The sequence below is a fragment of the Podarcis vaucheri genome (assembly GCF_965113315.1).
Source record: "Podarcis vaucheri genome assembly, chromosome: 8".
NCBI lineage: Eukaryota > Metazoa > Chordata > Lepidosauria > Squamata > Lacertidae > Podarcis > Podarcis vaucheri.
In genome coordinates this window covers 31,695,086-31,717,552 of record NC_138766.1, presented here as the reverse complement: position 1 = coordinate 31,717,552, position 22,467 = coordinate 31,695,086, and the positions used below count along the sequence as shown (strand labels likewise).

The following is a 22,467-nucleotide window of genomic DNA, read 5'->3' as shown; positions in this document are numbered from 1 at the left end:
CAGCGTGACGAAGCTGCTCTGACGAGCCAGCACCAGCGCAGCACACGGAAACGCCGTTTACCTTCCCGCTATAAAGCGGTACCTATTTATCTACTTGCACTTAGGGGTGCTTTCGAACTGCTAGGTGGGCAGGAGCTGGGACCGAAAGACGGGAGCTCACCCCGCCGCGGGGATTCGAACCGCCGACCATACGATCGGCAAGTCCTAGGCACTGAGGTTTTACCCACAGCGCCACCTGTGTCCCCATTGTTTGCTTACCAGGGAGTAAAGTCCGGTAAACGTAAACATGCTCTGCAACTGCCATAAATATGCCAAGTTTTACAACGGTAACTAAGTTAAAAATGATGCATTTTATATTGTTTTAAAAGTGAATTAACTTTGTTTGATAATATATTCCAATTTTCTCCAACATCCCCCCCTTCAAATGTATGCCTTTTTCTCAAGGTTTCAAAATTTATGGAAATTTTAGATCTTTAATTCTGTCAAACATTAAGCACTCACATAATGTTAGACCATGGTTTGTTTAACAAACCAGGAGCCAACAACAAATTGATCTGCAGATAACCATAATAAAAATTATTTTAAAAAAAACAACAAAAAAAAACCCCAATTGATCTGCAGATGACCAAACAAACCATGATTTGATTTGTGAAAGCTTTGTTGTTTGTCTCAAGCCTTTTGTAACTTAATGGGAGTCTGAGCTGGGTGGCCAATCAAATCATAGGTTGAGAAGGATTTAGGTAACACCAAGCCATAGTTAAGACAAACAAAAGATTGTAAGTGAATGTAAGCCATGCCTTAGAACAGAATTAGTTGGCAATTAACAAACTATAGTTAACCTCCTAAGTTCAGGGTTCAAAGAATCAAACAAAACATGATTTAAATAAATCACAATTTCATAAACCACAGATTAGCATTATTTTTCCACAGCTATCTGTTAACAAGCTCCAAACAACATCTGACAGAGGAGTTAAGTGCTGCAGATTTAAAAAGCTTGTTTTAGAATATCACCCTGCCCCACCCTGGGAAGAAGAAGTGACACTACTACTGGGAGGCTGGCTCTGTGGTAGCACCCTGCTTCTCTTCCTCCTAAAGCTGAGACATATGAAAAATCATGGCTGCCAGTTTTATATGGCCCTTCCATCAGCCACTGAACAACCCCAACACTGTAAGCCTCACAGAACTCCAGTGTAATGAACCAAAAATCATTTACTACAATAGCTAAAAAATAATATTCAAAAAGAAGTATTTGAACATTTTAAGACTTACTGGTTATCATAGCTCCAGTTACAGAACCCAGAAATCCAATGCTGACTGCAATGATAGAGATTAGTCTCCCTTGTCTATGCCTCTGCAGCATCACAAACATTAAAACTCCTGCAGCACCGTGGACAAAGAGAGAGGAGAAGAGAGCCCAGAGGAAAACCCAGTACCACATTTCTGGAAGAAAGCAATCAAAGAGCGGGTTAACGTTTGAGAAAAAATGATTAAATCAAAGAGAAAAAAATCCTTGTATAAAGAGATACAAAAGCATGCAGACAGAATACTTATTTAATAACTTTATTCTACTTTCTATAATGCTGTCCACTGCCCATTTCTCTGCACACTTAAGGTCCCCCTATTAACAAACTATTTTGAGCAAATATTAAACACTCCAATTTTTTAATCTATGTTATACTTATAAACAATTTCTGACAGCTAGCCAAAACAAATTACCTTCGAGGGAGCAATAAGTAAATACTAATCCCTTCTGAAATTTTACTGGTCGTTCACCTTTAAACATGTCAGCATCTCTAAAAGTAGCAAGTTGCCAAACTAAGGGCTTTTTTCCTGATGTTGCCAAGAATATTTAAGTTACGAATACATTGCTTCCAATTGTTATCAAAGTGGAAACAATATTTAAACCCTGAAGAATGAACGAATGCTACATAGCAGCTATTCAGACCAACTTGAAATTGTGAGGAAATTCCAACAATAGTTTTTATCACTGAATGTCCTAAATAACCAAATTTATCTTTCTAGGACATATTGTACACATGCTGGATAAAAATAGATTTTGTCCTTTAGTGTTAAATGCAACTAGCACTGAGAAAAAGTGTCAAAGTTGTGAAACCATGAAAGCAGAAACTAGGTAATTGAGGGAGAACTGATTCTGAAGCAGTGCATGCTCTCAAAAGGAGACAGAATTAGCTGTATAAAAGGCAGAAATCTTTCACCAAAGGAAACAATTCCTAAAACTATGTATTGCATCACACAGAGGCTTAAGTTAGCCAAATGCTGCTTTAACAAAACTTACTTCAGATCACACAGATAGTTCTCAAATTTAAGTATTATATTATACTGCATGTATTGATTTCTATTCCATTATGAACTGCCCCGAGATCTGCAGATGAAGGGTGGTCTACAAATAATAATAATAATAATAATAATAATAATAATAATAATGGTTTATACTATGTCTGGTTTATTTAAAAGTAGTCTAAATATATCCCTCATATCTCTTCATTCAAAGAACCTTAAAAAATAAATAATGTAAAACACACCAAACAAAAACAACATATTTGCTGAATGCTTCCTTGGCAATCAGGCAGGGAAACTTTCCGAAAATTTGGTTCCCCGCCCCCTCTTTTAGTTGTTGAGGATACAATTAACTAACAGATAAAATGTAAACTAGCACTAAAAATTTGCAGTTATTTCCAAGAGAGAACCATGGAGGGATAGCTAGAAGTACTGTATATCAAAACTGCTAACAAGTGTTCACCTTTGTGAGCTGGAGCCATAGAAGCTGAAATCCTCAGGTCCTGAGACCCAGTGTGGTATAGTGGTCAGAGTTTTGGACTAGGGCCGGTGAGACCAGGATTCAAATATGCAATCAGCCATGAAACTCACTGGGTGACCTTGGGCCAGTCACTGCCTCTCAGCTAACCTACCCCATAGGGTTGTTGGGGGAATTAAATGATGAAGAGGAGAATCATGTACACCACCTTGAACTTCTTGAGAAAAATGCTGGGATACAAATGCAATAAGTAAGTAATGGTGAATCATGAGATTTAATTTAGGAATTAAATGGTACCCACTGAATCCTTTATAATCCTGACCATGTTGCAGGCTGCTGTGGCTGCAGCATGCACTGCCAGTCTTCATATGTCCAGACTAGTTGATTGGGCAAGAAAATAGAAGACAATTTCTAATAGAGTATTTGCATGTTGACAGCAGCAAAGAGCCTTTTGGCATCTTAAAGCTAAAAAAAAATTATAACATAAGATTTTGTGAACTAGCATCCACATATCAAATGGAATGGAAAATGAGAGTCAGGATGCAAGTATGTACTAGGGCAAAGAACATGTGAAGTTCATATATATGCTAATGGAATCTAAATTGGCTATAGCCACACAAAATAGATATTAGAACTGTAGTGGAAAGCTCAGTTTGTGTGCCAAGGTAGGAAAACAGGACAATTCATCAAAATAAATTAAAATTGAAGTAAGTATTTTGTGCACCATTTATGAACAGACAATATAATGTTATTTTATTTAACAAAGTGTATACATTGCTTCCTAGATAGAAGACTTCTAAGTAGTTTAAAGAAAAAAACCCAAAACCTTCATTAAAAAATTATAAAGGCAAAAAAAAAGTTAACATATGTTTAAAAATATTAATCAAACCAGTAATTTTAAAATAATATACATAATAAAATTACATGTTTGGGTAGGTTTGCTGAAGCAAAAAGTTTTCAGCAGGCACCAAAAACAATAGTGAAATGCCTAATATAAATGAACAGGGAGTTCCAAAGACTATGCACTGCCTGATGTTGTAGTAAGTAGTGTACTGTACCAGTAAAAAGAATGACACATTTTGGTTGTATACACACTTTCACCTGAACACCACATCTAATCCATTGTTTTTTGATCAGGGCCACTGTATTCTGTGAAACAGTACTAGAATCAGATATCCAATACTTATGTTTGCTAGTTTCCATAAGTGAATCTTCTTTTTACTAAGAAAAATGCTTCAGATATGATTTATTATGCAGGCAAATAAATATCTGTTTCCGATGGAGTGCTGAATAGCTAGATGCATAAAACTTATACAGCACTTTTACTAAGTGCTGAAAGAGCTTCACATAAATTAGATCAGTAATCATCCTAACTGCACTACCAGAAAGACTGGTATGATTACAGATGGGGAGCTCAATCTGAAAATGTAAGAACAGCCCTGCTGGATAAGACCATGAATCACATTACTGTGAGCATCCCAATCAGATGCTTTCAAAAAGCCTACAAAGAGGGAATGAGGGCCACAAGATCTTCTTCACTGTTTGTGGCAGTCGGAGGCATCCTGCCTCTGAACCCTGAGGTTCCACATTTAAATATCACTGCTCATTGTTGATGGACCTATCCTCCAGAAATCTGCCTAATCCCTTTGGCCAGTGGCCATCAACACATCTTATGGCAGTGAATTTCATGTAATTATGCACTGCATCCATCAATCTACAACTCTAAAGGGTTCCCATTCTGTACACCTTTGACCATGCCATCCACATAGCCTTTTACACTGCAGAATTTAGAAGAGAAAATTGTTTATATGGTTCGCTCTATGAATGTGCAAAGACACTAGGTAAAATCACTTAGGTTTACAGTTTTGGGATTATAGCCAACTCTGTACAAGCTGACTTCTGCTCACACAGAATCTCCTATGCTTTCCCCACTCCTTAAATCTGGAAGAGATTTTGAGGGTGCACTGGGAGCTGTAGGACAGAAGAGGAAGCCCCACCATGCAGGTTAGAGTTTGTTCTGCTTGTGTAGCAGTGAATGCAATTCTTAGCCTACAACTGTGAAACACTTCTTTTGAAGTCAGTCCCATTTAACAAAATAGGATTTACTTCTGAGTCAACAGAAAAGTCAACTACCAAGCAAGGCTTGGTAGTTACTGTGCAAGGCAGTGTTTCTTTACAAGATAAAGAGCAAATGTTCATGCTCTTATAACTTCATAATTTTAACTGAACACATTAGCAGTCTGGGTACTTGGAGGGCATGAAATAGGAGCAAAAAATGTAGCTTTTCTAGATGAAGAAGCATAGCAAGAGGAATGTCACCAAATTGACATTAAGCAATTAATGATTAAATCAGCATACATTTTAGTATGAATTAAATAATAGTTGTGAAGAAATATATATTAATATTTTTGATGACACATATATGCACTGGAATCTTAAAACAGGCTTTCACTTGCTGTGTAACAAAGCAGGGTGTACACATCTTCGAAAGCTATGCTTGTCAACTAGAGTTGAAGTGCTTGTATTAAAAATAATGTATATTTTTACGTAGTCTGTTGCTTCACTAATGGGGGGGGGAGAGAGAAAGGAAATACATTTTTAAGTGCCCCAAAAGTTTTTAAATCGAGGCAACATTTAGTTGTTCAGACAGCATAAGCCCTATACCTGTTTGGTACGTGGTCCTGCAGGAAATACCCGGATCAGATGCCACAGATCTGAACAGCAGCATTTTTTCAAAAAGGCCCAGGGACATCCCAGCAAGGAACATAGGAAGACAGGTGCACAGTCAAGTCGCTTGGGTTATCGGAGCACCTCATAGATCTAAGTCAGAAACTGCAGCTACTCTGACCTCCAGCCTGCGTATTAAGCTCCAACCTAATGCCATCCCTTACTCTCCATTTACGATGCCACGCACGTTTTCACCTGCCCTTTTGAACCAGAAGCCACTTTTACATCCACATGTTCCCGAATACTATTTTCTCTGCCCTGCTCGAGTGTGTGTGTCCCCCCCCCCCCGGCCTCTGGCGACACCTGGGATGGGAGTGCCTGGAACGTCTCCTCTCCCTCCGACACAGAACACAGGCCGCTTTTCAAACCTCGCCCGCCCCAGCCTCCGAACGCCTCCCCCGCCCGCCCTGCGCCCGGCCGTTACCGGTGAGGTGCCGGAGCGAGGTGCCGTGCGCCCACAGACTCAGCACCTGCTGGACCGACAGGTTGATCATGCTGCTGTCCCCCGCCTCCGCCTTCATCCCCGCCGCGCTGGTGGAGGAGGCGGCGGCCTGGCCGGCTCCGTCGTCGTCGCTGGGCCGCCTCCCGGCGAGTCGCGGCTGGCTCCGCCACCAGTCTCGGAGAAGGCGAGGCCGGGCTCCCGAGGGGACGCTGCGGGCCGAAGGGGCGCGGATGGGGTGGGCTCCCCGCGGCGGGGGAGACATCGAGGACGGCAGAGGGACGAGCCAGGAGGCGGCGGCGGCCCTCGCTCTCCGCTTCTCCAGCGGCGGGACGCGCGCCGAGGCCTCCCTCAGGGCTGGCAGGTGCGGAGAGCCCCGCGGTTTGGGGCCGACGGGAGGAAAGGAGACGGAGGCAGTTGCCGGGCGGCGGCGGCGGCGGCAGCAGCAGCAAAGGCCATCACCGCCCCCTTCCGAAGCCGCCTTCTCATGGCCTCCTCAGCTGCGAGGGGAGCGCGAGAGGGGGAGGTACCCGCGCGAGGCGCCAACGGGCAGCAACCGCCTCTTTCCCCCCACCCTCACAGGCCGGACGGCCGGCCGGCCAACGGCTACTCGGCGCGTGCTTGAGCACGAGGCCCCACCTCCAGCCAGCCTCCTCCGCCTGACGGGACACGTGCGCGCGCGCGCGCGCCACCCTCAGCGAAACAGCGCGCGCGAGAGAGAGACGGCTCCTCCTCTCCCCAACCAGGCGAGTAGGACGCACGCGTACCAGCCAATGAGGGAAACAGGGCGAACTGACGTTAGTCGGGCGGGGCTATTCGTTATATAGTCAGTTGGGGGGCGGGGTTTCGGAGGGGGACAGAGACGCAACCGGTCTCAGGTTTCCTTTCAGGCGCTGTTATCTGTAAGCCGCGGTGTTACCTGTCATCACCGCTCGGAGCAGCTCCGCCGTTTCCCGTTTTAACATTTCGCCTGCCTGCCGTTTGACTTACCCTGACGCGAACGTCGTCAGGCAGTCAGAGCTCGTGGGGCGGACGGTCGTCTCGCGCGCTGCGTTAACGCTAATGGTGCATTTCTTGCCCCTCCCCCGCTTCCAGTAACTGTCAGGATCTCCTCCTGCTTCCTCACAATCAGCAAATCAAGTTCTCGAATCCATCATCATGAAGCGAACCATTTCGCAGACTGTGATCCTCTTAACACAGCACTTCGTCTCCCAAAGGTTGACCAGCCAGGCAGATGCTGTGAAAATGCGATCTGTGCAATAAGGATGCTGCCCTGTTTGCCCTCAAGTATCCAGCTACTGTATCAGATTACACTGCCTGTAATCATGAAGGCTCCATGCGGCTTATCATATCTGATATGGCAAATTGATTAAAATAATTTCTATATGCCTCCTAAAGTTACCATGGCTGCGTCCAACAACTTAGAACAATCTTTAATAAACATAGTACATGTGGCCCAAAGGAGCTTCAAGAGGCTCTTCCATCTCTTTGATTTTTATGTGACCAAAACTCATAGCTTTCAACTTTCAGATTTGAAAATAAGGGATCAGCAGCCTCACCTGTCCTGGGGACAGTCTACGGGATATCTAACAATCCCGGATAGCAGTGGGAAGCAGCGGGAAATGGTGCTGGAATAAGGGAGTTCCCCGCAAAAAAGGGAAGGTTGACATCTATGACAAAACTCTAATAACAGAAAGTAGCCTAAGGGAAAAGTTTGAAGATATCCCCCTTCCATGGTTGCTTGTGTAGGGCCTGCTTGGCCTTTTTAGCTAATCCAGGGATCAAGGGCAGTGTGACCCGTAAAACTGTTGAGTTTTGAACATTCTCTATTAATGAATTATAAGACCACTAAAAGCACAGTGTTTAGTATTTATAAAATTCTTATGGAAGCATATATTGGACATGTTTGATGCCTTAAGCTTCTATGGGAACAAAAGTTGGAACAATGATTAGAGTTCACTGTGGGATAAGTCCTTTTTCCACTCACTTATAGTACAGTACAGTATAGAGAAATCTTGCTGAAATTACCACACAGGTGGTACTTGATGCCACTCACATTGTCTTATATAACCCATGAGTTCTTCCTGCTGTGCTGGGGAAAGCTGCCAAGTAGCAGGCACAAGTGGGGCTGCAATAGTTAAGTGTTGAATACTCAAGGAAATTGAGGCAATAGTCAAACAGCACATCTTGCAATCCCCAAATCTAGCCCCAATGAATTTTATTGATTGATTGATTGATTGATTGTAAGGATCAGAGTATAAGGAAATGTTCATATGTTGATAGTGGCAAGGCCTACTATTTCAAGGTTTGGGAAATATTTACTAGGAATAGTATTCTACTAGAATAGCACTTGCTAGAATACTGTTATTGTATGGTGTGGGATACAGCTTTATTTTAAAAATGGATGTATAAACTGAGGGTTATATGAGGTCAAAACAAGTTAGATAAGTTTTGCAGTTTGATTTAATTTTGTAGACTACATCAGTAGAAAGGAACATAGGCAAGCCTTGCCACCAGCAGACAAACAAAGTTGGTTGCAGTATTAAACTTATTTCATCCAATATGGTAACTCTGGTTTTGATGAGCCTTCTGGTTTTGTGTCTCTTCCCATCCTTGTGAAAAAGCATTGTATTGATTGGAGTATGTTTTGTTGTGTACACCTTTAACATTGCTGATTCTAAATATTGTTGGAATTCTTCAAGATTTTCCCCGGCTAATTTTACTTTATTTTATTTTTCTGATATATCTAATTTTGCTTTAAAATGAACTATTGTTTATATTATTTTGCTTAGTTTATGTTTAAGACAAAAAAAAATATTGTGCCATATGTTAAAGCCTAATTTCTTTATTAAAATAATTAAGATAATCCATTAAAATGCTTTAAAGACCATCGGAGTATAAGCATTTATATTTGCCATATCTAAGGAACAATAAAAACTGTTACATCATATGAAAGGCCCAGTAAGGCCTTAGTTAATAGATAAGGTTTTATTGTCCTACAAAATAGTCTGTTGATAGACATGTGTGCTATCAATTTGTCTAGCACTTAAAAAAAACCAACCTTATTAGCTACTGGCTATCTCCACAAGTTGAAGCAAATTAATCGTTAAGCAATATTTACTTTTGCTTGCCTGGGAGTTAAGATGGGATAAAAGGTGCAAAATCATGATGAGACTGCTTCTCAATACACCTTTTCACTGATTTTCAAAGCAAATAGACATTATCAACAGGATTTTACAGGCTTACCCAGAATGTTATCTTGCCTGATTGCCAAAGCTAGAGATGCAAGGACAGAAAAATAAATCTAGCTAATATATTTTTGCATTTAGTGCAGATTTGTGATCTGCAATAGCACAGGGCTGGTGGTGGCATTTGTAGTGTGCCATGCCCATGTGCATTGTGAATGTGTGTGTATAAACATTGTGTAATATCACAGATGAGACCAGTAGTTTGACCCATTTTTTTACAGTGCAATTGACAAGCTTGCATGTGGGTGTGTTGGTTTGCCAGGTGCTATGCAGATTCGCAGGGGCATAGCCAGAGGGTGTGGCAGGGGGAACTGCTCCCCTAAATCAAGTAAATAGATAAGATTACTTAACTAATTGACCAACTGCAATGCAGATAACTTAGTTCTCCACCCCATAACATAAAGCCCCCCCCAATAAATCCTGGCTATGCCCATGCAGATTAGCCAGGCCAGAACAAAATCCAAGTCTTTCTCCCTGGGTTGAATGACTTATTGCTGTATCTCAGGTCATCTAGCAAATAGTTCAAATGACTCCAGCAGCTTAAAGTCTTGACAGGCTCTGGAAAAAGCACAAGCAGGGATGGGGAACCTGTGGATGTCCAGATTTTGTTGGACTCCAGCTCCCATCAGCTCCTGCAGCATGGTCAATAATAGGAGTTGTAGACCAATAACATCAGGAGGGATAATGAGAGCTATATAGCAATATATGGAGAGCCACAGGTTCTGCACCACTGTTCTACAGCTGGAATGAGAAAAGAGGCAGTCACTTAAGTGTGTGGCAGGAATAATTCTTTCATGGCCAGCTGCTATAGCATGTTAAAGACTATTAGACAGTGCTTGATTAATGGCTTTTGTTTTCAACAGAGGGTCAAAAGTTGAAAAATAGTGCTGCAGCGCATTGATTAGGTGTCTCCTACTCTGAGCACTGTGACCCCATAACCCAATACTAAATTCTACTCCCACTGGCAAAAGGGTGACATAGTCAAAGATCCAAATCTGTTTGTGTATAATTACTGTTATCTCACCTGTGTCCTTTACAGTGCAATATTATGTACCAGCTGGAATGCTTTCATTGCAGCTACCTACACACAGGCATATCATGGAAATATGCCACTGCCAAAGATTTGATACATAGATTTATTTATTTATTTACCTTTTACAGAGATATGCTGAGATACGAGTTGGGCTCCGAAAATGAAATTTCACTTGACAATGAGGGTTGGAATTCTGTCTAGTTTTAAAAGTGCGTAGAAGTGCCACCAATAAGGCGATGGGAAGACAAATCCTGGTAAGTAATAAGAGGTTTAAAATTGAACTACATGCTGAGAAGAAGTATCCTGCAGACTCAGTTAGATTAAGCCATGGTTGGTGCAAAAAGATCTCAGATTGCACTAGAAGTACAGGGACAGAGAAGTATTGTTCTCTACAGTGTAACCTGGGACTTGAAACAGGAATATCTTACATTGAGAGGGTCATGAAGATGCTCTCTATTAGTCAAGATGCATAATAATCTAGTTTGGAGGCAACAGTACATGAACATACCTCCATGGGGCAGCCAGTGTGACACCTTCCAGGTGTTGCTGGGCTCCAGCACCCATCAGCCTCGGTCAGCATTGTCAATGGTCAGAGATAATTGTAGACTTGTAGACCAATAACATCAGGAGGGCACTAGGTTGACTATCCCTATTTCATGTATTTTTACTCAGTAGTGAAAAGAAAACATCTGATCTGAAGCAAATGAATAAAGAGTTTGTCAAGGGCAGAGTTAGGCTGTTAATGATCTCTACTGAGACGCAAACTATAAACAAAGTGCTCCCAAACAAAATCAGGGAGAGAGTAAATTGCACTAATTATTCAAACTGGGAATAGATTGTTAAAATGTTTTGACTATATGAAAAATATTCTGCACCAGTCTCTTGATCACTTTAAAGATATGCTATGCAGTCACTTAAAATAAAATAAAAACATCTCTCCTGAAACAGCACATATTACAACAGCACATGCTGTAAATTTTGTATGCTGTTATCAGCAGAGAACAACATCCATCAGGTACCCATACAACTCAGGCAACCATATTCCACACAACAACTTTAATGGGAACAAATGTACAACTCAAGCTCTCATTCATTGCTCCCAAGTGCTAGAGAAGAAGAATGTGGCTCTACCACACTAGTTGTGGAGGGATGAGTGGCTAGGTAGACGAGAGGAGAGGAAAGACATTCAGCATATGTTCTGTAAAACCTTTGCGTCAAACATTTATTGAGCTAGGGGAACCCATTTTGGAAAATTCATTTGGGTGGCAGAAACCTCTGTCTCTGCAGGACTATGGGAAAGAAACACCTCCAATGCATTAGCAGTGGGGAAAACTACTTCATAGTGATCTTAAGGGTGTCTGGTATCAAAGCATGGGAGGACATTTCCCTTTTCCTAAGAGGATGCTAGAGACCTTTTCCCTCTCTTCCTAAGGCTATGTAAACAGTGGGCAATCTCAGGGGAGTTATCTGCTGTCATTATATAGGGTCCATTGTCCCTTCCTTCCCTTAAAAGCAGCCTGCAAAGGAGTTTTCAGTTGGACCTGTGGGACAGTTTAGCACCCCCTGCAAGCTTTGTGGGGTGATTCACGTTGAGGAAGCAACACCAGGGAAAGAGCTAATGCCACCCTTCCGTCAGTGTCACCGCTGCAAACTAAAAGGGAGGGGTGAAGGGAGCTTCTAAGGAGATCATGGAGATCCATGACTTGATCATGGATGGAGGATTTGACCTGGCATGTGTAACAGAGACTTGGTTGGATGAAGCAGATGGGCCTGTCCTTGCCGCTGCTTGTCCACCAGGTTTCTCTTACGCACAGCAACCCAGGTCACGTGGGCGGGGAGGGGGGGTTGCAGTGATTTTTAGGAAGTCATTAGTTTGCACCAGGCGTCCTATTGGGAAGACCCAGTTTTCTGAGTGCATGTTCTGGAAGTTGGGCAATAGGGGCAGTACAGGATTCCTTTTGGTGTACCGACCTCCCCGCTGCACCAAGGATTCCCTGCCCGAGCTGCTTCAGGTCGTGGCGGATGTTCTCCTGGAGACACCTAGCCTGGTCGTCCTAGGGGATTTTAACATCCATGCCGACACGACCTTACAAGGGGCCGCTCGGGACTTCGTGGAAAGCATGGCCTCCATGGGGCTGTCCCTGAATAAGTCTGGCCCAACTCATAGCCACGGACATGCCTTGGACCTGGTGTTTACCTCTATGGATGTTGGTCATCTGACACTAAGTAAAAGCGAAACGAAAGAAGTGCCATGGTCAGATCACTTCCTGGTGCAACTGGACTTCTCTGCGACCCATCCCCTCTGCAGGGAGGTGGGACCAATTCGGATGGTCCGCCCCCGCCACTTAATGGATCCAAATGGTTTCCAGAGAGTGGTAGGGGATGCTTTATCCCATGTTGATGGCCTTTCAGCTGATTCCCTGGTGGCCCGCTGGAATGTGGAGTTAACCAGGGCTATTGACTGTTTGGCTCTGAAGCGCCCTCTCCGATTGCATGGAGCCCGGACAGCCCCGTGGTTTTCCACGGATCTGAGGGCAATGAAACAATCGTTGAGACGGCTAGAGCGCCGGTGGCGGATAACTCATTCCGAATCTGACCGGACACAGGTTAGAGCTCAACGTCGAGCCTACCAAGTGGCGATAGCGACGGCGAAGAAGAATTTCTTCACCGCCTCTATTGCATCTGCAGAAAACAGCAGCAGGAGACTTTTTCAGGTGGTTCACAATTTAGCGGAACCACCTGCAACATCGGGGCCCAGTACGGGCCACATGTTCTCCTGCAATGATTTTGCAAAGTTTTTTGCAGATAAAATCGCCCAGATTCGGGAAGAAGTAGACTCCACCGTGGGAGCAGGGCCGGGGCGGGAGAGTGCTAGAGCTCTGTCTAGTCAAGTTGAGTGGGATCAATTTCAATCTGTTACCTCCGAGGATGTGGACAGGCTGCTTGGACGAGTGAAACCAACCACCTGTCTCCTGGATCCCTGCCCATCCTGGCTTATAAAAGCTAGCCGGGAAGGACTGGGCGATGGGCTTCGTGGGGTGGTGAATGCTTCCCTCCGTGAGGGAGCCTTCCCAGACCCGCTGAAAGAGGCGGTTATTAAACCGCTTCTTAAAAAACCATCTTTAGATGCGGCCACGATGGCCAACTATCGCCCAGTCTCAAATCTTCCATTCCTGGGCAAGGTGATTGAGCGAGCGGTTGCCGAACAACTCCAGGCACGCCTGGAAGAAGCGGACCATTTGGATCCCTTCCAGTCGGGATTCAGGCCTCATCATGGGACTGAAACTGCCTTGGTCGCACTGGTTGATGATCTCCGGTGGGCTAGGGACAAAGGTGAGAGCTGTTTCCTAGTTCTGCTGGATCTCTCAGCGGCGTTTGATACCATCGACCATAGCATCCTTCTGGACCGTCTTGAGGGGCTGGGAGCTGGGGGCACTGTTATACAGTGGTTCCGCTCCTTCCTCCTGGGCCGTGTTCAGAAAGTGGTGGTGGGGGATGAGTGTTCAGACGCCTGGGCTCTCACTTGTGGGGTGCCTCAGGGTTCTGTCCTCTCCCCCATGCTTTTCAACATCTACATGCGGCCGCTGGGAGAGATCATCAGGAGGTTTGGGCTGGGTGTTCATCAGTATGCGGATGACACCCAGCTCTACCTCTCTTTTAAATCAGAACCAGTGAAGGCGGTGAAGGTCCTGTGTGAGTGTCTGGAGGCGGTTGGAGGATGGATGGCGGCTAACATATTGAGGTTGAATCCTGACAAGACAGAAGTACTGTTTTTGGGGGACAGGAGGCAGGCAGGTGTGGAGGATTCCCTGGTCCTGAATGGGGTAACTGTGCCCCTGAAGGACCAGGTGCGCAGCCTGGGAGTCATTTTGGACTCACAGCTGTCCATGGAGGCACAGGTCAAATCTGTGTCCAGGGCAGCTGTTTACCAGCTCCATCTGGTACGTAGGCTGAGACCCTATCTGCCTGCGGACTGTCTCGCCAGAGTGGTGCATGCTCTGGTTATCTCCCGCTTGGACTACTGCAATGCACTCTACGTGGGGCTACCTTTGAAGGTGACTCGGAAACTACAACTAATCCAGAATGCGGCAGCTAGACTGGTGACTGGGAGCGGCCGCCGAGACCATATAACACCGGTCTTGAAAGACCTGCATTGGCTCCCAGTACGTTTCCGAGCACAATTCAAAGTGTTGGTGCTGACCTTTAAACCCCTAAACGGCCTCGGTCCAGTATACCTGAAGGAGCGTCTCCACCCCCATCAGTCTGCCCGGACGCTGAGGTCCAGCGCCGAGGGCCTTCTGGCGGTTCCCTCATTGCGAGAAGCAAAGCTACAGGGAACCAGGCAGAGGGCCTTCTCGGTAGTGGCGCCCGCCCTGTGGAACGCCCTTCCAGCAGATGTCAAAGCGATAAACAACTACCTGACATTCAGGAGACATCTTAAGGCAGCCCTGTTCAGGGAAGTTTTTAACGTGTGATATTTTACTGTATTTTTGGTTTTTATGGAAGCCGCCCAGAGTGGCTGGGGAGGCCCAGCCAGATGGGCGGGGTATAAATAATAAATTATTATTATTATTATTATTATTATTATTATTATTATTATTATCCAATCCTGGTTCCCTCATGGGACATCTAGTTTTTGGTGCTGGTCTGCTATCATCGGCCTCATCTTCCATTGGACTTCAGAGACCCTAAGGGAGATGTGAAGGAAATAGCATTCAAAAGAAATAATTTTTAACTTTATTAAAAAAATGAGTTAGTGTTTCTGTTCCTATGTGCATCCAGAAAGGTGTTTGTTGTGGGATTTCTGCCCATGCATGCAGTGTCCTCATAATGTTGTCTATCTTCCCCCTGGCCCAATTTAATCCAGATTTGCTCTTTCCATGAAAAATTGAGTAAGTTAAAATGACAACAACCCAGCTACTAAAAACCCATTTGTGATACCTGAATGACCCATTTGCTGTATTAAACCCCAGTTTGGAAGTAACAGGTGACAGTATTTACAAATATACCAGCAGTACCTAATGGAAGCACCTAGGCATTCCTACAGCAGACACCATAGCCACCAGACTTGCATTGAATTCCCAAGGAGAGCTACTACTCCACTAAGATGTTTCAGCCAACCCACTGCTCTCTCCTAATTCAAAACTGCATGACTCTCAGAACCACACATTTAACTGACACTGAAAGTCAAGCCAAGTTGTTGGTCACACAGTAAACACATATTGGATACATAACTGTTTTGCTGGCTACAATTACATTACAATCTTTCTGGCATCAGGTTACAAAATGTTTATTTACCCAGTGATTATGTGACCTCTGTTCAACTTCAGTTTTGTTTTGGTCTTTTGCTGCCTCTCAATCTTATTTTTGTTTAAAGGATATTATGTTGTTTTCTTAATAAAAATATTTTTAAAAATTAAATATATATATATGTACAAATTAGAAAACATATATATTCACAACAACAAAAATACAAAAGAAAAAGAAAATACATCTAACTAAGGAAAAAAATTAGAGAATATTTTGTCTCTTTTCATATTTACAGTTATTTATACCTCTATAAATTGCTATTCACAATAAAGCAGTGGAATGAAAGATAAGATATCAGAAAAAAGAAAAAAGAACAAAGAAAAAATAGAGAAGTAAAAGAAAAAGATCATAGGTGAAATTTTTTAAAAGTAGGTAAGTACTCACAATACATAGCCATTTCCCATCTATATATATATACAATTGTATAGTTTCATCTTGTCCTTATCTACCTTAAATAAAATGTTTTTCTTATATTTTTATGACTGGGCACTGCACTGGAATCCATTAGATGAGAGGTAGTCTAGAATTGTTTTAAGCAAATAAAACTACTATTAAGATGAGCAAGGTTTATTGTTGAGCAAGGTTTCTAGGCAACCGTGACATATCCTCCATTGTGACACTGCTAGATGATTTACCAGAGGCCATTGGTAGGAGTAGGCCTTTGAGGGGAGAGAGAGAGAGAGAGAGAGAAGGAGAAAGTGTGTTACAGAGCAAGTCGGGGAGTTAACTCATTAAGGAGTTATTGCATGAGAGTGTTATTATGTAAGTCATAGTATTAAGAGTGATACAGAAAGTGATACAGAAAAACACCTTTTGAAATTTAGGTAGGATTTCTTAGTGGTTTCTGTACTCTGGTTCTATAACTATCCATGAAAACTCAGAATCAGATGAGACCATCCTTTTCCTGTCATGGCTGGATTATTTTCAAAACATTTTCCTTGTGACCAGTTTAAATGCTTCAGGTAAATTGGCTTGCCTTGCCTTTTCTTTAGTGGACATACTCGGAACAAGGGCATGTCCATGTTTTGGAGGGGCTTTTGACAAGAGGTCCTCAGTGTGTCTAACTCCTTGCTGCATTCTCCACAAGCTGCTAATGAAAAGCTTGAAGCGTTAGGTGCATGAACACACTGCAACCCTTCTCCCTGCTCTGTCCTAAGTTGCCAAAGCTTTGGAACCTCATAAAAAGCAGCATGTCAAGGACGAGTCCTCCAAACTTAGGAGGATTTCTTTCTTCCAAATAAAGAGCTTTGCAAAGATGGAGAAGAAAATCAATTTCTGGCATTGCTGCCGAAAGTCCATCTCTTGGCCCGTATGTTTGAGCCCAAACTCTGTGTCGGTTTTGAGTGACCCAATGCAGTAGGAATGGAAAGGACTGGCTCAGATTCCTCAGGTAAGGAAGTTAATTATGCTGATGGAGAATTGTTGTAAGGGCAACAAGAATCTGCCTAATTGGGCAAGGAGGAGGCATGTCTCTGATTCAAGAAGAGTTCAGAATACTTTCACTTGGCTTGCCATGGAAAGAGGCAGAGAACACTTTCCTCGCTGCCTTTGAGGTGAAAGCATGGCACTTAGTTAATGTGCAGGGGTCTCTAATATGAACAATTAGTACATTAAGCACTAAACAAATTGAGGTTACAATGCTATAAGCAAATCACTGCTAGTGTACCCAATGACATGTTTCTTCAGGAGTAAGTGAGACTTCTGAGTATATTAAGCGCAGGATGGGTCTTCGGTTGCTTGATTTTAAGAGAGCAGTGATAAACTGTGCCATTAGATGGCAGTGTTTTACATTCTATAGTAGTTGCATCTATGCTGAGCTTTTTTATTTTAGAGACCCATAGCTTTCTTGACTTAAAATAGCATCCTTCTTCTGGTATTCATTATATGGAAAATCTCAGCTTTAAAGTCTTTTTCCATCTTTACAGAAAGTACAGGCAAAGATTTGTTCCAAGGGTTTGGGTCTATTTCCCCCCCCTTATGATTGCGTTAATCACTTTAAAATTAATATAGTAAACCTCAGTTCCATGCAAGTACATTATGAAACCTGTTGGCTTTAGCAAGAATGGGGGTCATGGGACTGAGCTAATAAGAAAGTAGGGAGGAAACCCTTGCTTCATACTAATCTGCTTTGATAGAGTAGAGGATAAAGGAATGGAGAAAGAGATGGGAACAAAGCATATTCAAACATTTTGGCAATAAATTCTATTGCAGTTCCCTGCTGCCATGGAGTTCCTGTTCTCTATAACGTGAATGGTGAAGTGAGTGCTCATTCAAAGGGAGCAAATGACCAAAACATCCAAATGTATGTGTAAGTTGTGGGAAGATGCTCCTTTCATGCATGCTGTGGGGATTCCAGCTTGCATATGTTGAACCCCCTCCCCTGCCAGTAGATTTTTTTACATGGACAGAATTAAACACCATATGAACATCACTGGTACACTATTAGAGTGTTGTTGCTGTGCTATAGAGAAAGTCAGAACTGAGGAGAGGTTCAGCCACAGTTATGTCCTTTTAAGACCCATCTGGATATCTCAGTTGGTTAGAGCGTGGTGCTGATAACACCAAGGTTGCAGGTTTGAACCCTGTATGGGACATCTGCATATTCCTGCATTGCTGGAGATGATCCTCAGGGTCTCTTCCAACTCTACAATTCTCTGATTCTATGATCAATGGAAAGGCAAGAATGTGCTTAAGAGTGCAGTCCGAAACACACTTATTAAAGAATAATCTCTATTGGACACAAAATATCTCTCTATCTCTATCCAGGGTCAGGTAAAAAAATGGGTCAGGTAAAGCGCATCAATTAAACTTATAAATACAATAGCCAGTTGGGACAATTTCTGTAAATTTACAGTGGCCATATCCAGTCAGTTTACAAGGCCCAAAGCCAGAGTCCTAATCAGCACTCTGAATTGTGCCTGGAAACAGACTGGTAGTCAATGAAGCTGTTGTAACATGGGAGTCGCATGCTTCCTATAATAAGCCCTGGGCAATTGTCCAGCTGTAGCATTCTGAACTGACTGAATTTTCTGAGTACCCTTCAAAGACAGCCTCATTTAAAGGACCTTACAAGTGCTTTAAAATCCAAGCAAGTTATACCTAAGGCATATGTCACTCTGGCCAGCATAAAAGAATGTTCACCACCTCTTTGTGCCAAATTTGGTCCTGTCCAGTATCCATCAATGACAATAGTGCCATCAGGAGCTTTAGGATGATAAATGGGATGAATATCACACCTCTCCACCCCCCCCCACATGATCGCTAATCATACAATTAATTCAACTTAAAGTTAAGACCTTAAAGTGTTGGCATCCTGAGAGAGCAAGCAAAGCATCAATGATGGTAATACAGTGGTACCTCAGGTTACATACGCTTCAGGTTACATACGCTTCAGGTTACAGACTCCGCTAACCCAGAAATAGTGCTTCAGGTTAAGAACTTTGCTTCAGGATGAGAACAGAAATCGGGCTTTAAATTAGTTAGCCCTTTGGCCCATTCAGCAGATTTTTTAAACTAGTCTTTTCCCTGATTGTTTCTAACCTGAGAACAATAAGTTAATCAGTTTTTGGCTATTTCCCCCTGCTATTTCCCTTCCCTAGTTCCCTTAATTCCAGAAATATTAAGTCTAATTCTACCATTGTTGTCACTTCATCTTCCCCCTTTTTTTGCCAAATGCCCACAATCTCTGTTATTTATGCTTGGATTTTAATTTAGTGATAGGACAAAAACCTTTTAGAGCTGTACTTAACATTTTTTATTGATTGCAGGCTACTATATGGTTTTAATTTGCATTCCAGGCATTTTTAAAAACAGCTTTAACATGCTCTTGAATTCCTGTCATTCCGTTTTGTTTCTTTTCTACTTGAAGGTGCGATCTAATCTTTTCTGCCTTTGTCCTCCCCAACTAAATGATTGAAGGGGGCACTGTGGAGATGTCTAATTTGGAAGCCCTAGTTAAAGGGCTTGTTTATGTTGTTGATTTAAACCATTGACAAGAAAGCCCCAGGACCAAATTCTGCCAGCAGCTGAAGAGGAAATTGCTGATTTCCCCAAGTACCTCTAATGAAGGAGAAGCCAATATAGTTATCTGGTTCTTTTCACTGTCCACACCCCTCTACAAAAGCACAGAATTTTAAACAAGTTCCCTATTACATTCCCACTGGAGGTCAAAAAAGCATGACTAGCAGGGTTATTTTGTTATGCAACAAAGCTACATTTACAAAATAATTTAGGGTTCAATTTTAAACTTGTGAGCCATAGATTAAGAGGCTGTCAGATTTAGTGGAAGCCCTGCTATGCTGACAGTGGCCGATCTCATATGCATATGTGGCTTCCACATATGCATGAAGGAAGCCTTCAAGCTGGGCATGAGCACATCAGCACCCTGCTCACCACTCCGCCAGATACACCAGAGGAATGACTAACGTAGGGTAGAGATGTGGGTGAGACATGGGTGGCATAGAGGAAGGGCATATTTATACCATATCCTAGCAATCATCCAGGACATCCTGGGCAGCTTCCACTGGGCTCTGCTTGCTTAGGCATGGGAGATGATGTCTCCACCTAGGAGCAAATACATCTGAAGGCTTAAAAAACCTGACAGGGCCTCCCCTTCTAGTGGCTCTGTCTCCTAGAAAGAGCTGTATGTTGTCACGGTCTGGTTCATGGGTAATCAAAGTCCTGGCTGGGGATGTCGGGACCGGGGACAAGATGGCGGGGTGGGAGCAGGAACGGGACACCAGAAGCCAGGAGTCAGGAAGTCAAGGGTCCGAGGATCAAGAAGCAAGGAATCATGAAGTCAGGGGTCCAAGGATCAAGAAGCAAGGAGTCAAGGAACCAAACACAACAAGGCAGGAAACGAGTTGCTGTGGCAAAGAGCCGAAGGGAAATGCTGACCTTATATCCTTCCCAGCTCTTGCTGTGAGTTACCAAACGGCCTCACCTGTGCAGCCACGCCTTGCCTCTTCAGAACAAACTTAGGAAGGTCCCAGTCCTGCAAAGTCCTACTGGTCACAGGGCCTGGCTCCTGCACGCGCTCCTCACATATGCTGCCTTTAAAGTCACATGTTCTTGCATGGTTATGGAGCAGGGGAAGCTTTTGGGGAGTCATTCTCAGATCTGACGGTGATGAGAAAGCCACACCATCAGGCTAGGCACTGCAGTGTCAGAGAGTGGCAGCAACTAGTTCAGAATCTGGGTCCACTTCAGACAAACATTGGGGCCCTATCACTAGGGATATGACAAAAATGTATTCATGGAAGTCTAATACAAGACTCCTTGAACAGAAGAGAACCAGACAGTCATTTTTTCGGTGAATATATATAGCCAGATTATTATTTTCCTCCCAGCCTTTTATTGCCTGGTCTTCAGACCCACAGACAGGACCAGAGACTTTCTGAATAGATTACAAAGGGGAAATGTCTCAGCACTTGCCTTGGTCAGACAGAAGCCTGGAGCAGGGAATGATGTAAACGATTGGTCTCTCCATTTGTGAGGTGTGTATACATTCTATTCAGTTCACCTCATAACTAAAAAAAGAAGCTGACAGATCTGGAACACAAAGAGAAGGAAACAGCCCAGATGTTCTCATTATGGTTACTATTTAGGAGCAAACCATGATATAATGAAGTTCATACCAGCCAACATTTTGCAAATAAAAATAGGACCAGGCTTGGAAGAAGCATCCCAGTTTTCATAACAAATATCACCCCCCTCCACATTATTAAAGACTCTTCAGTGCCTGATGTACAGTGTATAGACAACTCTGAGCCCTTAAGAAACAGAATACCTTTGTGTTCTGCCCCTTTCTCCTTGCATTTCACTCCTTCCCTCTGCTTGGTGCTTTAATATCCTTGTGTCTATAGGTCCATATATAAGCCTTAAGAAGAGCCCTGCTGGATTAAGTCAAGGGCCCATCTAGACTAGCATTCTGTTCTCACAAGGGCCAACCAGATGTCCATGGATGCCCACAAGCAGTACCTGAGTGTACTCTTCCCATGTGTGATTCCCAGCGGCTGATATTCAGAGATAAGACAAGATCAGAGGCAGATTTAGGGCAGTGCAACCGGTTCTTCCGCACTGGGTGCCAAGCCTAGGGGGCATTGCAGGGCATCACAACTATGAACTGAGCATAACAGAAGGCAAAAGGCATGGGGGCGCTAACTTTTGACCTCTCACAGAGCACAGTTGAAAATTGAAAGACCAAATTGTCAAGTCCACTCTTGACAAGATGCATCCTACTTTCCACTGAGGCATTTGACTTTTTCAGACCAGGAATTTACCAGGGATAGGGACAAAACCTAGGCTCTCCTACAGATGACCTATTTATTGAATATTCATCCTGATTTACTTGCACAAAGCTTACACAAAGCTTCCGTTACATTGGTTTGCAGGGCTATTATGCAACAATTCATCCTGATTTGTCTGCGTCTTGGTAGTAGTTATTTGTTCATTCCACAGTTCTTGGTACATTTCCCCATCACTTTCCTAACTGAAAGAAGTATATTTTCAAAGTGGATTTGTTGTGCTAGGGCAAGAGAGCCACTTAATCCACCATAACTGTGGAAACTTAAACTTCCAGTATGTACCTGAATCCTTCCCAGAAAATACTGAAGTCTGCAGGTGCCATAGGAACAACCCCTGTGAGGAAGGTAGGGACAGTTTGAACTTATGGAAGCAGTATGCATGTAGAAATTTTCTTAAATTATTATTATAGTGGTACCTCGGGTTAAGTACTTAATTCGTTCCGGAGGTCCGTTCTTAACCTGAAACTGTTCTTAACCTGAAGCACCACTTTAGCTAATGGGGCCTCCTGCTGCTGCCGTGCCGCCGGAGCATGATTTCTGTTCTCATCCGGAAGCAAAGTTCTTAACCTGAAGCACTATTTCTGGCTTAGTGGAGTGTGTAACCTGAAGCATATGTAACCCGAGGTTCC

The 22,467-nt window shown here is 43.3% G+C and overlaps 1 protein-coding gene and 2 long non-coding RNA genes across 6 annotated transcripts in view; 2 read left to right on the top strand and 1 right to left on the bottom strand.

Annotated features, from left to right (window-relative positions):
• TMEM170B (transmembrane protein 170B) overlaps positions 1-6,661 on the bottom strand; it is a 91,748-nt gene extending 85,087 nt beyond the window's left edge. For all 4 annotated transcript variants that reach the window (XR_014222339.1, XR_014222340.1, XR_014222341.1 and 1 more), the window contains exons 1-2: positions 5,928-6,661; positions 1,270-1,440 (exon numbers count right to left, since the gene is read on the bottom strand). Coding sequence is in view for 1 of the 4 variants with exons in the window: in XM_082234696.1 (XP_082090822.1) it covers positions 1,270-1,440; positions 5,928-6,207 (451 nt within the window). In the remaining 3 variants the exon portion in view is untranslated. The remainder of the gene's footprint in view (positions 1-1,269; positions 1,441-5,927) is intronic.
• Positions 6,545-7,397, top strand: LOC309538868. Its single transcript, XR_014222423.1, has 2 exons — positions 6,545-6,688; positions 7,038-7,397. It is a non-coding gene; the product is annotated as an uncharacterized lncRNA (long non-coding RNA).
• Positions 7,398-10,457: 3,060 nt separating this feature from the next.
• LOC309538961 lies at positions 10,458-18,229 on the top strand. The gene is made up of 3 exons (XR_014222553.1): positions 10,458-10,477; positions 16,116-16,295; positions 16,777-18,229. It is a non-coding gene; the product is annotated as an uncharacterized lncRNA (long non-coding RNA).
• Positions 18,230-22,467: the final 4,238 nt, after the last annotated feature.